The following is a 15690-nucleotide window of genomic DNA, read 5'->3' as shown; positions in this document are numbered from 1 at the left end:
GATTCCTCATGCAATAATCGATATATTAAAAAAAAAAAAAAAAAAAACCCAGGAAGGGAAAAAAAGCAGGATTTCTCTGTTTTGGCAGCTTGCCTTGGTAAAACAGCGAGGAAACAAAGTGCGTAATGTGACTACCCCACCGGCAGGCGAGCTGGACCGAGCCACGGAGCTGCTCACCTCGCCTTCAGAGACGCCATTTCAAAACAAACACTAAAAAATTGTCCCACATGCAGACTGACGCTGCTGCTTCTGCTGCTGCTGCTGCTGCTGCTAGGTGAGCCATGGACACGCACACGCACACACACATTCATTATACCGTGCACTGTGCCTCTCTCTCTCTCTCTCTCCTTGCTCCGTTTACGGACCGGGGAGGGAGCCGCAATGCGTCAGCAAGCCACGCCCTCTCATTGGAAAACGACGGCGAGATGACGTCATGACAAAAAGGTAATGAACATTTTGTAAATAAAATAAATAAATAAACATTACAGTAAAATAGTCTGATGTTTTGGGACAGATTTAGGGCAGATGACACCATTCATTATGCATTGGACAGAGATACTTCATTTTGGTGTAATCATCAAATGTCATTGGCACATTCCACATACATGAATCATAATTATTGTTTATTTTTTTCATTATAAAGTTGTTTTTGAAAGCAGTAAAAAAAAAAAAAAAAAAAAAAAAACTCCAGTCTAATATGTCTTTATTTCAAGGTTTTTTTTCGGTCTAATGTGTCTAATATGAAAATTGTACTACTAAATGTAACATAAGGTCTCAATAGCACTTTTTAAAATATTATATTATTAATATACTTAGTCATTATTTGGCATCATTTTTGTATTACTATTTTAAAAACGTACTTTTAGTTTAGTTTACACTTTGGACAGATTTAGAGCAGATGACACCATTCAATCAGACTGTTACTGTGATTTTGGTGTAATCGTCAAATGTCATTAATCAATAATTAGTTTGATAAATACTGAGGCACATCCCACACACATGAATCATAATTATTGTTACATTTTCTCATTATAAAGATGTGTTTGGAAGCAGTAAAATACAAACAAAACAAAAAAACTCTATTATGTCTAATATGAAAACTGCACAGCCAAAAGTAATATATGGTCTCAGGAGTTGCTATAAAGTGCATGTGACAACTTTACCCTTACAGACTGTTCAGGGCAAAATTTTACCCATTTTTATATCTGAGAGCTGGAAAAATACTTTTTTCTTCTGAAATGTGATGGCTTCCCTTAATGTGACACAGAACATACAAAACAGGAACTGCAGTGCGTTTGACCCATATTTATCAAACAAATCAAAAGTCATCATTCATAAATGTTCATTCTTCACATTTAATATAATTTGAAATAGTTTTGTTCTCCTGTTTTGGACCATAATATTGTGTTTTTTTAATAGTTTCTTTCTAAAAAAAAAAACTACAAAAATAAACTTTCCCTTCTCCCTGAAAGCTTCATTAAGGATTAATCATGTTTATTTGTGCCTGATGAGATCTTTATGATTAATTTATGGCTCAGAAGTTTAGTATAGAGACTAATTAAGAGGAAATACTGTGACAGGTTAGAATATGAACAGTATGTGAGGGTTAAAAGATGCAGTGGATCTGCTCATGTTGCCCACTGGAACAAACATCTGCAGGTTAGTTCAATAATATGAAGCAATGGGCCTCAGTAAATGATGCTCCTTCACAAATGACTCATTTAAGTGAACTATTAGTGCCACCTTGTGGTCATAAATCATCATGATATAGTGTGAGGGCATTGGAGAGGTCTACAGAGGATGATAAAGTGTTGTGACAGCTGCTTCTGTATCTCAAGTACAGGAAACAACTGACTTTTTGGGAAGACGCGTCTGAGGTGTGAACAAGGCAGTTTTGTTCTGAATGTACAGAGCAGAGGTATCACGCTTCTCTGATTACACATAAATACAGTTTTATCTGATATAAGTAAGCTGGTGTACTGTGACTATAACCTGCCAGGGCAAAAACTGCCAGGCATGTCTCTTCAATCCAACAGCCAAAGGTAACAGAGCGGAACAAGCCAGGACTCAGTTTTCCTGAAGCTACATATTTGAATTTGGTTTATGTGTAAAAAGCTCCTGTACTCCACCCTACCACATCCTGCTGGGCTATAACACCATGAATACAGGGGTCCTGTTACAAGCCTATCACGTTACTGGGACAGGAAGGCATTGCAAAACACATGCAAGCCCACTAATGACTAGGCACATGTCAGTTCATTTTATAGTGAAACTGGGCAAAGACTGTGTGGTGGTTTCACTACAGACAGACGCTCCACTGGCTGTGACTTTGACTGGGAGAGGTTGTTAGAATATGTACATCCACACTGAAAATAAAAACGACCCTAAATAATATGATTATGATCAAAGCAGTTTTTTTTCTCCTCGTGGTCAGAAAGCCTCCTTGTTGGCTGAAGTCTTGGTTTGCAACTGCATTTATATTTATACTTTAAATCATATAGACTGCATCTACTGATATAAAGCTCTCTTTGAACACCAACCTATATATAGTCTTATGCGCTGAGTTGATCGGCTTGATTAGTGATTAGTTGATTAGTTAATCAACAAAAATTTAACTGGGAATTTTTTATTTTTTTGCCTTTATTTGAAAGCACATGGCATAGAGGCCGACAGGAAACAGGGAGAGAGAAAGAGAGAGAGAGAGAGAGGAATGACATGCAGCATCCCTTGCCGGAGTCTAACCAAGGATGCTGCGATTATGTGGCATGCACAGTAACCACTCGGCCACCGAAGCGCTCCAACTGAGAATTCATTTGATATTTCATTGTTTTATTTACCTTTTTCAAACTCCTCACGTTAGGATTTGAAACTTCTCTTGTCTTCTTCTTGAATATCTTGTTGGTCAGATAAAACAAGCAATTTTAAGACGTCACCTTAAATTACAGTATAACTCACTTTTGCAATACTTTGACATTTCATTCAAAAATATTATATGAATCAATTAATTGGTCAAATAAATTGCAGATTAATTTGATCATGAAAGTAACAGTTAGTTGCAGCACTAATGGGTTTTTTTGTAATTTGGGTGAACTAAACCTTTAAAAACTAATCATCATCATCATCATCATCATCACCTCACAGCACACCCAACATGGGAGTTATATTTCCATTTCACTACTGTTCGCTCTTATGCTTGTACATTATTAAATTTAACTACTGAGTGAATTTAAACATTGCATCAAACAAACTCTACAAGTGTTGCATCATTAATACAAACAGGCACCATGTGATTGCTTCAATGTCTGCATGTTTATTTCCTAAAGATCAGATCAATGAACACAACATGATCAAAGAGACATGGATTGTAACTTCATATACATCACAAACATTTCATATATAAACTGAAAATGACAGTACCTCATTTATCATCAAGTTAAAATGGATCAAATGGATTGTTTATTATCCTTATGAATATCTTTGACATTACTGACCAATTGTGTGTAAATCAAACCCTTTTATATGACAGTGCCATGTTCAATATTTTGAATACATCACCAAGATTATACTGTATATTTTCCAAAACTACACAAATAGGCTGAAAATGAGCATGATTTACATGATTAGTGGCTGGATGGTATCACTACTCACATACTGCTGTTTTTCCACAACATATACAGTACTACTTAGATAATTATAATGGATCTGTAACTACAAAATATTGTTATACACACCGATTCATTTTGTTTCCAGGATCATGTAGGTTTTTTTTGTGCAATTTCTAAACATTTCATACATCAGAAAACTATTGAGTTGAGGCATTCCCTGATGTTTGTGGGAATCTTACATTATTAGAAACAAGACATTTTGTTCTTAAATACAACACTCCTACAAAAAATGAACACTAATCAATTACAAGGAACTGCAAATGTGCAAAAAGACAGCATTAAAAAACTGTTAATAAGTACAGTTAATATCTTACGGTTTTAGATGCCGAATGTGTCACTGTAAAGCTAATTGGCACATAGTCAAAGTGTGTCAGAAATGTGCTCTGTACAAAGTTGTTCAGGGCTAGTTGGTCACCATTATCTCAGCTGTGGAAACAAGGACATTATATTGAACAATAACAAAAGGCATATTCAGCAATATAGCAGAGCAGACAAGTTACTGGCACACTACCTTAATGCAGTACTCACAGTTATAAAGGCTATGGCATTGTCCGACCCCATCGCTCCGTAGTTTGATTCTGAACTTTGCTAAAAAAAAATGTACAGATTTGAGTAGCTAGTTATAACAATCTCATATTTGTATAAATATCTCTCTGAGAAAAAAAAAGACACCTTTTTGGTTTTTAAAGTGCAATATCTCCCACTGTGTACACAATAGCAGCAAATCACAACCCACTGATTTGTTTTACACCAGCACAGAGTCAAATTTAAAACCCATGGTAGTGATTTTGACAGGAATGTGTTGGAAAGAGTCTAACCCACTACCAAAGGTACTCATATGTTAATGTCCAGAGAAGGTAAAAAACCCAGGGAAAGTGTCTGAAACTGTCTTTTCTCCGCATTGTAGATCCCTTATTTCTGACATCTTCATGAATTACAGAACATTAAGGCCTGTATACAAACACTGACTTGCTGGTATAGTTAATTTGTAGATGAGTATGCTTATATATCCTGCAAAGAGGTCTTTTTTTTTTTTTTTTTAAATATGGAAATAAAATTATCATGACAGTTTGGAAAGGCTGAAGAAATGCTGAGTCAGGAACCTGGTCGCCCTGATTCTGAACTCAGTGGATTAAAAACTTTAAAATGCTAGATATGAAGAAATGGAAAAAAAGTTCATCAGTAAATGTCCTTAAAGTAAACATGATCCTTTTGTTAAATGGAATTCCCTTTAAAAGATTACCATCATGTGATATTATCATTTTACCAGTTACGGACGGTAATTATCCCAGCACCACTGTTCAGTCACATCCTGGAAAGTCTCACTCCAATGTTTCCTTTTATGATGACAGACAAGATGATTGGAAATGAGAAGAAGCAGACCAAACCAACTCCAAACCAAACCAAAGTGAGAGACAGGTAGGAAGGAAAAGAGTCGCCTGAGTGAGGGGAAAGTGCCACTTACAATCCATCACACAAGACATCACTTTTTGCTCATTTTGGATCTCAACCACCAAAGACTTCTCCTCTCCACATCACCAGTCTTCCCACTCCTCAGTCAAAAGTCATGAAACCCAAAAAGACAGAGTGGAAGGACAGAATCTTCCCGGACTACTCTACATCGGAGGCATCGTTGTCAGAAGGGAGGTAGTTGCTGCCTTTTACCCGGATGTAATGGACGTGGCGACTGTCGTTGGGTGAAGAGGCTCCGCAAGAGCAGAGCGGACCGGTGAACAGGTTCTCGATGTCTTCCAGCTGCAGACCCTGCGTCTCTGGCAGGCAGCCCTGGACGAAAAGGATACCCAACACCACTAGACCCGTGTACATGAAGAACGCACCTGGAAGAGATACACGTGGACATTGTTATTATAAAAAGGGTCTGAGTTACGGAAGTTCAGGGCTGCCAATGGCTGAGTCATGTCGGAGCACATTCAACAACTGTTTGGGTTTCTTTTCCAATGGTTGCCATGTCTGCCCTGTATGAGGGAAATTGGGGTAGTTCATCAAATTGGGCTTTTTTTCCTTACCTGCACATGCTTTCTCTGGGCTTTTTTTAACTAAAAGAGTCAAATTGAATTTCTTTTTGACTATATTGCTTTTTTTTTTTTCTTAAATGGAACAATTTTACACATGAAGTTCATTTGTCCGGCAAATGCTACTCGAAGGTTTAAGAAAATTAATGGTGTCGTTAGAGTTATCTCTGCTCGGGCTATGATGAGACTGAGGGGTTTTAAGAGAAAGGTAGAATAACAAACTGAGGTGTGGAGTTTGAAATATTGGCATTTACATGGCATGTTAAGTGAAGTCGAGGAAATCAGGTCGGCTGAATCAGTAATCTCTTTTAAGTCCCTTTTTAAAACATACTTTTATCGGAGAGCCTTTCTGATTTCATTCGAATTTGACTTTTCCTTGACTTGCTTTAATCTCCACTAAATATGGTTTGTCTATTCTTGCTTTTTTTCTACACTGAAATATTTTTTACTCATCAAATAGTTTTTATTTGCTCTCATTTAAAACATTATTATTTTACAATTTGTGCATTTTGTTAACTTGTGAAGTGCTGTGAAACTTTTTTTTTAAAAGTACCCTATATTTTCCTATTCCTATAGTTTTTATTCTTATTCTTATAATTATTAGCAAGGCCCACTTAAAACTACAAATCTATCTTCAGATTGAAAGATATTTCATATTCTAAGGAATCTAATTTAACTATTCTTTTAAAAATGTGTCCCAACTTTGTGGAAGTATGACACTAAATCGCTGCTTTTCTTTTTTTTAGATACTGACAGCCTTGAACTTCTATACTGATCATACACACAATAACAGAGTGTTTCTCAGTAGCATTTGTTGACACACATTTGTCGGAGACCTCGGAGTCACCTTCCCACACATCAAGTTGACACCTACAGTTTATGTTCCAGTTTGAACGACTGAATCCGAGTGATTAAACATATTTTGTTTCATATTCTGTGTTCATGTGCTTTGACTTAGTTTCGCACCGGTCTATTAAAAGCATACCTCGACTGAGCTGAACTCTACAGTGGTTTCTTTATTGAACCGTTTGCATCTCATCTCTCTCTCTCCACTGTCCTGTTGCTATAAACAAGATGGTGTTTATAGTGACCACGCCTGGTTATATAAAGAGTAAAAAAACAACATTTTAGGATCAGACTAAAGAAGAGGACTCCCCTTTGATTATGAACAAGATGCTTTATATAGCTGCTTGAAGATAAGTACCCATTACGTTAATCTTGTGGCATTAATTAACATCTTAGTCTCATGTCTAAATACTGTAAAAGCTACGTTACTTATATGCAAAGGTCAGACCTGGTAACATTTATGTAAAACTGTAAAATCGGTTTAATACACCATGAAACAAAGTGGAAGAGACAATTCAAATGAGTCTATAAAGACTACGTTCCCCTTGTGGTGTGACCGCGCCAAAGGAGGTTAAAAAAAACCCTCCAGAAATCAAGATAATAATCTGAGCAGCAGAATAATTGATTAATATCCAGCAAATCACTTCAAATACAATATATAAGCAAACAGGAACTTAAGATCCTGTGATTTGATGCTTGTGCACTGTTGGATATTACCAAACAGGCAGTAGAATGATGAATATGAAGCCAGCAGTGTTGCATATTCCATGTCTTAAAATATACTGCTTAAATTCTGTGTTGAAATAAATACATAAACATTACATGGCAGAACCAGACTTAAAAATCAGCCAAAAATGAGCTGATAAACCAGCTATGAGCAAGTTTTAAGGTGTCACTGAAACACCTCGCATGTAAAACCACATTACGATCTGAAGCATTTACCATCATCTGACCTCCTGATGAAGTCTTACCGTAATAAGTCAGATACTCTGTGACGTGAAGGAAGGTCAGAGACACCAGGACGTTGAAACTCCAGTTGACCCCGGCTGAACAGGCGTTGCCGGTGCTGCGTGCCCAAAGTGGGTAGATCTCTGAATTCACTGTCCAAGGCATGGTTCCCATACCTAACCAGCAGAGGAGGCATTTGTTAATTTGTAATCATCTTTTAACATCAGATACTAATTACATTTTTAACCCTCCTGTTGTCCTCCCGGGTCCTGTCTGTTTTCATTGTTCCTTCTTTCCTTCCTCCCTTCCTTCCTTCCGTCTGTCCTTTCTCGCTCCCTCCTTCTCTCTTTCTGTCCTCCCCCCTACCTTCCTTCTTTCCTCTGTCCTTCTTTCCTTCCTGCCTCCCTTCCTCTTTTCCTTTCTCCCTCCCTACTTCCTTCTTTCCTCCCTCCCTCCGACCTTCCTTCCTTATTTCCTCCGTCCTTCCTTCTTTCCTTTCCTCCCTTCATTCCTCCCTCCTTTCCTTCCTTCCTTCCTTCTTCCTTGCTTCCTCCCTCCCTCCTTTCCTTCCTTCTTCCTCCTTTCCTTCCTCCCTTCCTTCCTTCCTTCCTTCTTCCTCCCTTCCTTCCCAGGAGGTTTAATCAGAACCATGACAGATGGTTTCTATCATAATATCTAAAATTATGACTCATTTACAATTTAAAGGAAATGAGAAAATATGTATAAGATCATATAAACAAATGAAAAAGTGTAGTTTCAGACCTGGAGCAAAAAAAGCCAGATAGAGGATGAGACCCATCATGACGATCCAGGAGTAGGTTGTGGGACAGTAGTTGTAAGCCCAGATTGGGCCGCCTGCTGCCTCTGTCAGGTTGGAACACCTGGATGATATAAAAAAAAAAAAGGCGAGAAACTGAAGCCCACATTTCTCTTCAGGTTTTGCTAATGAACACACAGATGGGTGAGTAATTAAAAGGAAATATCAACATGAAGTGTCTTAGTGTAGAGTCAGGCCACTGCGAGCAGCTTCAGTGCTTCCTTACCAAGTCTGTGGTGCTCTACTTAAGTGATGAACACCATTTCTCCACAAGATATATACACAACGTTTATTTAATCAGCTAATCTCATTGAGATCAAGACCTATTTTGCAAGTGACACCTGAGTATGGCAGATCAAAAGAAAAACAGACATAGCTAGACACAAAAAAAGGACATACCGCATCTGAGATGATCAAAGACATCACTAAATAGATTTGAAGATGAAAGTTTATATATATTTTGGTCTTATGGAGATGGTGGTGGTGAGTATTATCTTACATGTTGGTCCAAAATCCTACACAGGTCTTCAATTGGGTTGAGAACTGGTGACTGTCATCATTTTCAGAGAGCCCTTGAAGCATCTGCATTTGATATGTTTTTCCACTCTTTTATTTCCTCCTTCATTTATCCCCCATCTGTTTATCATTTCTTTCTTAATACTTCAGCAAAAATTATCTGGTTTGCAGTCAAAACAAAGCAAATGTTACTTATTTAGTGTTAATGTTACTGACAGTGAGAACGTGTCTTTCACTTCTTTAAAACATTTTTTTTTTGATATAATCTAACTACACTGCACAGAAGTGTCGCTTGTGCTTTTACTGTGACTACATTTTATAAGAGGCAAATGTGATGATGATGATGATATGTGGGGATTTTGTAATGTGACATTAACATATCTTATTTACTCTGCGTCACACAACCATGCAGAAAACGAGTATCTGACCTTCCCCATGCTGCGTGATCTATGGACTCTTGACTGACGGAGATGCAGGAGGACTCGTACACTCTGGTGCCGTTTTCACGATAACAAAATCCACAATCTGGGTCCAGCATGCAGAATTCGCAGGATCTGAAGAGCAAAGCAGAATGTAAAACATCTCACACAGCAGGTCACACACACTCACACACTATTTACTAAGCAGCAGACAGGCACACATAGCATTTTGTCAGCAGTGGTAAATGAAGCCTTTTATAAAAATGAAGATAATGAAGAATGAAAACAATGTTCACTAATGCAGGCTCTCTATTTGGGGACTTCTTGAATCTGAAACATTCATTTTATAGCAGCTTTTGTCATTAATATCATAAACTGCAGCTACACAAGTTAAAATGACTGTATGTAGCTGATGTGCCATTTCTTACTCGTATAGCCTGCAGGTTGAGTTGTGAGGGTCGACCGGATGGAGGGTAATGGATGGTGAGTTCTGGGCTGAAAGCAAGAAGCCGACTGCCAACACAGACAGACTCAGAGCAGTACCTGCATCAGAGAAAATAAACACACTGAATAAAGCTCTGATAAAGAAAAAAAAGGTGTTGTTGGCATAAGGATTAATAAAAAAAGAAGCTTGTACAGACCAGGGGAAAAAGGGAAATGAAAGATCCTATCATTCTCAAGAACAGTGTTGCAAAAACACAAACCTATAAGGCTGCCCAGTGTCAGCTTCCTGCGGCCGACTCGCTCCACAAGCCAGACTCCGACTAAGGTGAACACAAAGTTGGTGGCAGAGGTTGCAGCGGCCAACCAGATTGCCTGTTTGTCATCCCTCACACCCGCCATCTGCAGAATGGTTGCACTGTAGTACCTGGATATAGACGAGGAGGAATTCATTTAAATTTCAAGACCTCAACAAATCACTCTGGGATAACAAGCTTTTTGTTATAGTTATATAGGTCAAAAAACACAGATGGATTTATCACAGGTGAGTGATAATTGTGAGGAGACTGTTACAAGACTAATAGATGACTTACATGACGGTGTTAATCCCAGACAGCTGCTGAAACATCTGGAGGCCACAGCCAACGACGAGAGCCCTGCGAGTCGGACCATGCTTGAGGATGCGTAGAATAACAACGCCTCCTACAAGGTGGAAAAAACCAAACCTTTAATAATAACCTAAATCTCTAATGTTTGACTACTCATTCACCTTGTTTCTGTTTTCACTCAAGTGTTTCACCTCCACCCGCCTCTTTCTCCTCTTCCTCGATGCTGGTTCTGATGGTGTCGTATTCCTCGTCGACATTCTGGCCTCCTCTGATCCTGCTGAGAACCTGACGGGCCTCTTGGCTCCGGCCCTTTTGAAGAAGCCAGCGGGGGCTCTCTGGCAGGAAGAAGAAGCCCACAAACTGCAGTGCAGCCGGGACAACGGACAGACCCAGCATGTACCTATAGTACGAAATGAGGAAATACTCTTAAAATGGAAACTGGGGAATTCACGGAGTAATTGCTGAAGCTGCATCATCATTGTACAAATTAAATCACAAATGGGGGCAGCACAGACACATGAGTAAGGACGTCTAGAGCCAACCTGCAGGATCAGGACTGAAGTCTAGATTTTAGGCTCCAATCCTGACATTTTTAACATAAACAAGCATTATTAATGAGCAGACCCAGACCTAATCTGCAGACTTTTTTTTCTAGTTTTCAGTGATGATCCAGAATGAAAATCTGCAGAATCCTGCATTACGTTTCTTTGCTTGTAATTCGATAGATAACATTCATTTAAGATAAGAGAGATTGATTTAAGTGAATTAGAGCTCAGCCACATTGTTTTTTTGTCATTGATATCAAAACACATCTCTTCCTGTCTTTGTTCAAATTGCTCTATTATAGCTACTATGACTCACAAATAGTGACGTGCGGTTTTATATGTCAAGTGTGATCAGCTACTTACACATAGTCACATTTGATTGGGTGAACTTTTGTAAATGCGTCTGAGCACATTATGAACAAACATTTGAGACTATTTTACAGCAAAAGGCATAATAATGTAAAAAATACTGATTTTATCGCATTTGGCATATAATAAGAGATAAATAAGCAATTAACACATGGACACAGGATTAAAAGTGGGGAAAAGTAATTTTCCTTTTTACCAAGCCTTAAACTTTTGAGTTTTAAAAGTAACGTCTTTTTTGGTGGAAAATCTGCGGACGTGTCATCAGAAATCTGTTGGCGCAGATTCAATGTGGGCCTGTTAATGAGGATCATTACATGTGGTTATTACTGAAATCACACTGTAGAAAAATCAGCTCTCCAGTGCCCTCCAGTGGACAAACTACATAATGGCAACACTGTTTCTCAATGACCTCAAGTATATCTTTGACATTTCTATCCCATAGTTTCCTCTGTTGATAGCAACAGGGGGTTTGACGCGGTGTTTTATGGAGCAGCTGCCCCACCACAGCTGAAACACACACAAACAAAAGGTTGGACAACAGCATCTCTGAAGAGCAGCTGCTGATTTGTTGCTGGGATGATTTCATTAATACACAGTATTTATAGATAACTTTTACAGCTTAGTGATTCAATTTCCTCAGTTAATTAGTGAGGAACATCTTCTGCTGGTTTCCCCTAAAAAACAAACAAACAGAGAACGAGATAAAACGCTACAGGGCCCTGAAATGCCGCACCTCCAAACTGAGGAACAAACTGTACTCTCACCCATCAATCCTCCTCCTTCCCCCACTACCACCACAGTAATCTTAATTGCATCACCATGGACTGATGCGCTTTTTTATTATATTTTACCTTATTTAACAATCATTCTTATAATGTGTGTGTGTGTGTGTGTATGTGTGTGTGTGTGTGTGTGTGTGTGTGTGTGTGTGTGTATGTGAGTGTGTGTTTGAGCAGAGTGAATGGAAACAGGTTTCTTTTATGAGAGACAGCAAATTTAATTGTATGTGAACAAGTAAATGCATTCATTCATTCATTAGACAAACAGAACTAAAATAAACATTGTCACATTTAAGACAGTGTAAAACTAACACGTACCTCCAGCCGTCGTGGCTCATGTAGCTGAAAGCTCCGTCGATCACACTGGCAATGAACTGGCCACCAGTGATGAAGAGGGAGTTTATGGTGACCAGCTGACCTCTCATGTGAGACGGGGAAACCTCTGCGATGTATACAGGAACCGTCATAGAGGCAATACCTGAGGAAAAAACATAAAGGTTGTCATATTTCTATAACACAAAAAAACACAGTCTGTTTTGTTTTTTTAAGATTATGATTCAATAGCTTGAAAGTACAGCTAGGTTGACTGATAATGTCAAATTTCAAACCATGTAATCAAAACTAAAAGTGCTTTCTAACTGTCATGTAAATTTAACTACAGCATAATGATTTTGTAAGCATGGACACAATGCAAAAACAGCTTCTTGTTACTGTTGAATTCATATTATTATCAATTTTAAAAACACATCTAATCTCCTACAAGCCAGTCTGCTTATTACACACACACACACACACACACACACACACACACACACACACACACACAGAACAGGGATTTTGACCAACAGTCTTACCCATTGTACAGCTTTCTTATTAACACCTATTCTACAGACAGTCTTTCACATTAGATATTAGATGTCCTAAAGATAGAAAATATATTTTCTGCCTTTTGTTGTGAAAATAACATATTTAACTGAATGCAGACAACAAGGAAACTCCAATTGGAGTACGAGCAAAAACATTTACATTTTCTTCCTTTGCAAACACCCTTCAACCTCAGGGCAAAAACTTCTAATGTCTTTCTTTTACATGATCCACTGCCCTTTGTTTCATTCAGGAAAAGACCAGCCAATAGTTTTACTGGAAAAGCAGGTCAGGTAAGGTCAGGTCAGATCAGGTCAGAGGTTGCTTTGGAGTGAACTTTGTATCTGCTTATCAATGATTTTCATGAATGTTAAAATGGCAGGAATTTGTAATCTACAGGAAAAGTAGAATATTGGCGATTGGTCTGGTCTGAATTTACAGGCAAATTGGAGACATATTAAAAGACAGTTACACATTTTTTCCAAGTCTGTCTTAAAACAACAGTCAGGTGTCCATACGAACAGTGAGAGAGAATTGTTATCATTCCTCCTGTTCATGCTGACTGTTAAAATATCCCTTTGAAATGTGCTTTCATTGAATATGATGGGGGCCAAAATCCATAGTCATTTTGTTCAGAAATGTATTTAAAGTTGATGTGAAGCTTACATGAGGCTTCAGCATCTGAGTTAGTCATATCAAGTGGATATCAGCCACATTTACAGTCTTTTTAGCATCAGATCCCCTCTTTGTGTTTCCCTGTTGAGCTGTGGTGGAAGTATAGTAACAAAAAGAGCGACTTAGTCACTAAAAAAACTGTAACAATGAAAGATATCTACTTGATTTGACACATTTGGGCGGCTGAAGCTTCAAAACATGACACCTACTCACCTATACCCAAACCAACTGTGACTCGGCCCACCAGAAGGACCACCTTGTCTGGAGCTAAACTCAGGATAATACCACCAATACTGAAAATGAAGCTGGCTATGAGGATGCAGATCTTGCGTCCCAGCCATCCGTTCAGTGAGCCGCCGCTCAGGGCAGAGAGCGCGGCGGCTCCCACCGTGCTGGAAACTAGCAGCTCCTGCCACAAAGTGTTCAAGTTCATCTCCTTCTTCAGGAGCAGCATAGCCCCCGAGACCACCCCAGTGTCATACCCAAAGAGGAATCCTCCCAGGGCAGAGAAGAACGCCAACACGTAGACGAACACCGGAGTGGGGGGATCTCGATCCAGGATGTCCTCACTGGAGGCAGCATCCCCAGATGATGAGGGCCCAATGAGACTCTCCTCTCCATCTTTCTGCCTCCTGCTGCTCATGAGGTTGCCCATGTGCTTCAAGCTGTACTCATCGTGGCTGCTGGACATAGGGGAAAGCAAGAGTTAGGCTCACCAGAAGTCAGTCAGGTGACAAGACAGCAGCTTCTTGCAGCAGGTATTTCTTTTACTCTAAAGGTGACACATGACACCTTCAGCATGGTGTCATAGATACAGTCATACGTGGTGCAACGCCCCCAAAACAAGGCAGAGTTGAAGATAAGTGGGTCTAAACAAAAGGAGATATTGATGTTGCATTCTTTTCAGTATCAGACATCCAATTACTGTCCAGCTGACCCCAATGTGTTCAAAAAGAGCAGCTCGAAAAATTCAACAAGTGAAAAACAACAACACGTCGAGGTCTTTTTAAACAGCTGTACGTGTAAAAATACGCGTTTTAGTTACTCACAGCGGCTTTTAATGTCATGTCATCAAAAATATGCCTAAATGGTGCGTTTAAACCGCTTTAAATGGATTATTTACTTCAGTGCGACACAAACACAATCATTCTGCCCAGCGTGCGGCCATGTTTACGTGACGTCACTCAACAGCCCAGCTGGAAATGTTGTGGCGTTCATGTGTTGTTGGAATAATCGGAAAAATGATATACCCCCCGCCCGGCTGGGAAATACCTTCGGTGGTCGGTGAACATTTTTGGGGACACAATTTGCAGAAAGTTGACGTCATAAATGGCAAGAACATTTTTATTAATCCATTTTTATTAATACATTTGTAATATGATATTAGGTTGTTGTCACCGTTAGTTGCTGCTGCTAAGTGATTAGATTAGTTAGAAAAGGCTGATACTAAGTCAGGTAATGCGATATTTTTTTGTTGTTTTAAGGAATGCAGTGGTGCATCCAGCAACAAGTGTGGGTCAAAATATAAAAACATCTTCTTTGTAGCGTCCATGTTGTTTCCACTTTTGACTTAAAAGCTTATGAACATACCGAGCTGACATACCAATTTGGGAAACGGGACCATCCGAGGAGCACGTGAATGCAGCATCAACCAAATAAAAATGAAAGCAATTCATCTACAATTTACAGATTATATTGTAATTAATAATAAATAACAACATCATTTTATATGTAAAGCTTGTTCTGGGAGGGTTTAGACTGGATATTAAATGTTCCTGTGGTTGATGTGGTCTAAAACAAAGAAACAATTGCTCTCTTATGTTCCCATTGTATGTATTTTGGATTTATATTAAAGACTTTCTATGGAGAAGAACTAGTCACATGTTCACACCTTGTGGTAGTAGTATTTAATGTATTAGAAAAATAGACACGAATGTTTGCTTTTTAATCCAACTATTTAGAAAATGTTGTTAAAAACTTTTAAAACGTCTTGTTTTTTAATCTGTACCCCTATGTTTATGTATTTGACCTATACCTCATATGTATTAATTTGTTTTTATTGCATGCAAAAGCTTCCTCCTTTTGTTCTTCATACTTGTTAAATATGTTTTTAATTTGACTGTAGAACTGTTTTCAATAGTGTAACCAAAAGAAAGTCCTGCCCA

At 38.6% G+C, this 15690-nt stretch overlaps 1 protein-coding gene across 3 annotated transcripts; it reads right to left on the bottom strand.

Moving 5' to 3' along the window:
• Positions 1-3310: 3310 nt before the first annotated feature.
• LOC133981591 (proton myo-inositol cotransporter-like) lies at positions 3311-14687 on the bottom strand. 3 transcript variants are annotated; one of them, XM_062420364.1, is made up of 11 exons: positions 14575-14687; positions 13739-14208; positions 12305-12464; positions 10485-10693; positions 10279-10387; positions 9949-10112; positions 9673-9787; positions 9254-9379; positions 8255-8373; positions 7516-7668; positions 3311-5503 (listed from the first exon to the last, which is right to left on the bottom strand). In XM_062420364.1, the coding sequence occupies exons 2-11, from the start codon at positions 14178-14180 to the stop codon at positions 5277-5279; spliced, it is 1824 nt and encodes a 607-aa protein (XP_062276348.1). In that variant the 5' UTR covers positions 14181-14208; positions 14575-14687; the 3' UTR covers positions 3311-5276. The 3 variants fall into 3 exon arrangements, with proteins under 3 accessions (XP_062276348.1, XP_062276349.1, XP_062276347.1); XM_062420365.1 differs by having other exon boundaries at positions 13739-14205; positions 14575-14677; XM_062420363.1 differs by lacking the exon at positions 14575-14687 and having other exon boundaries at positions 13739-14216.
• Positions 14688-15690: the final 1003 nt, after the last annotated feature.

Source organism: Scomber scombrus, chromosome 6, assembly GCF_963691925.1.
Source record: "Scomber scombrus chromosome 6, fScoSco1.1, whole genome shotgun sequence".
Taxonomy (NCBI): Eukaryota; Metazoa; Chordata; class Actinopteri; order Scombriformes; family Scombridae; genus Scomber; species Scomber scombrus.
The sequence above is the reverse complement of the archived record's forward strand: the minus strand, read 5'-3'. Positions and strand labels throughout refer to the sequence as shown.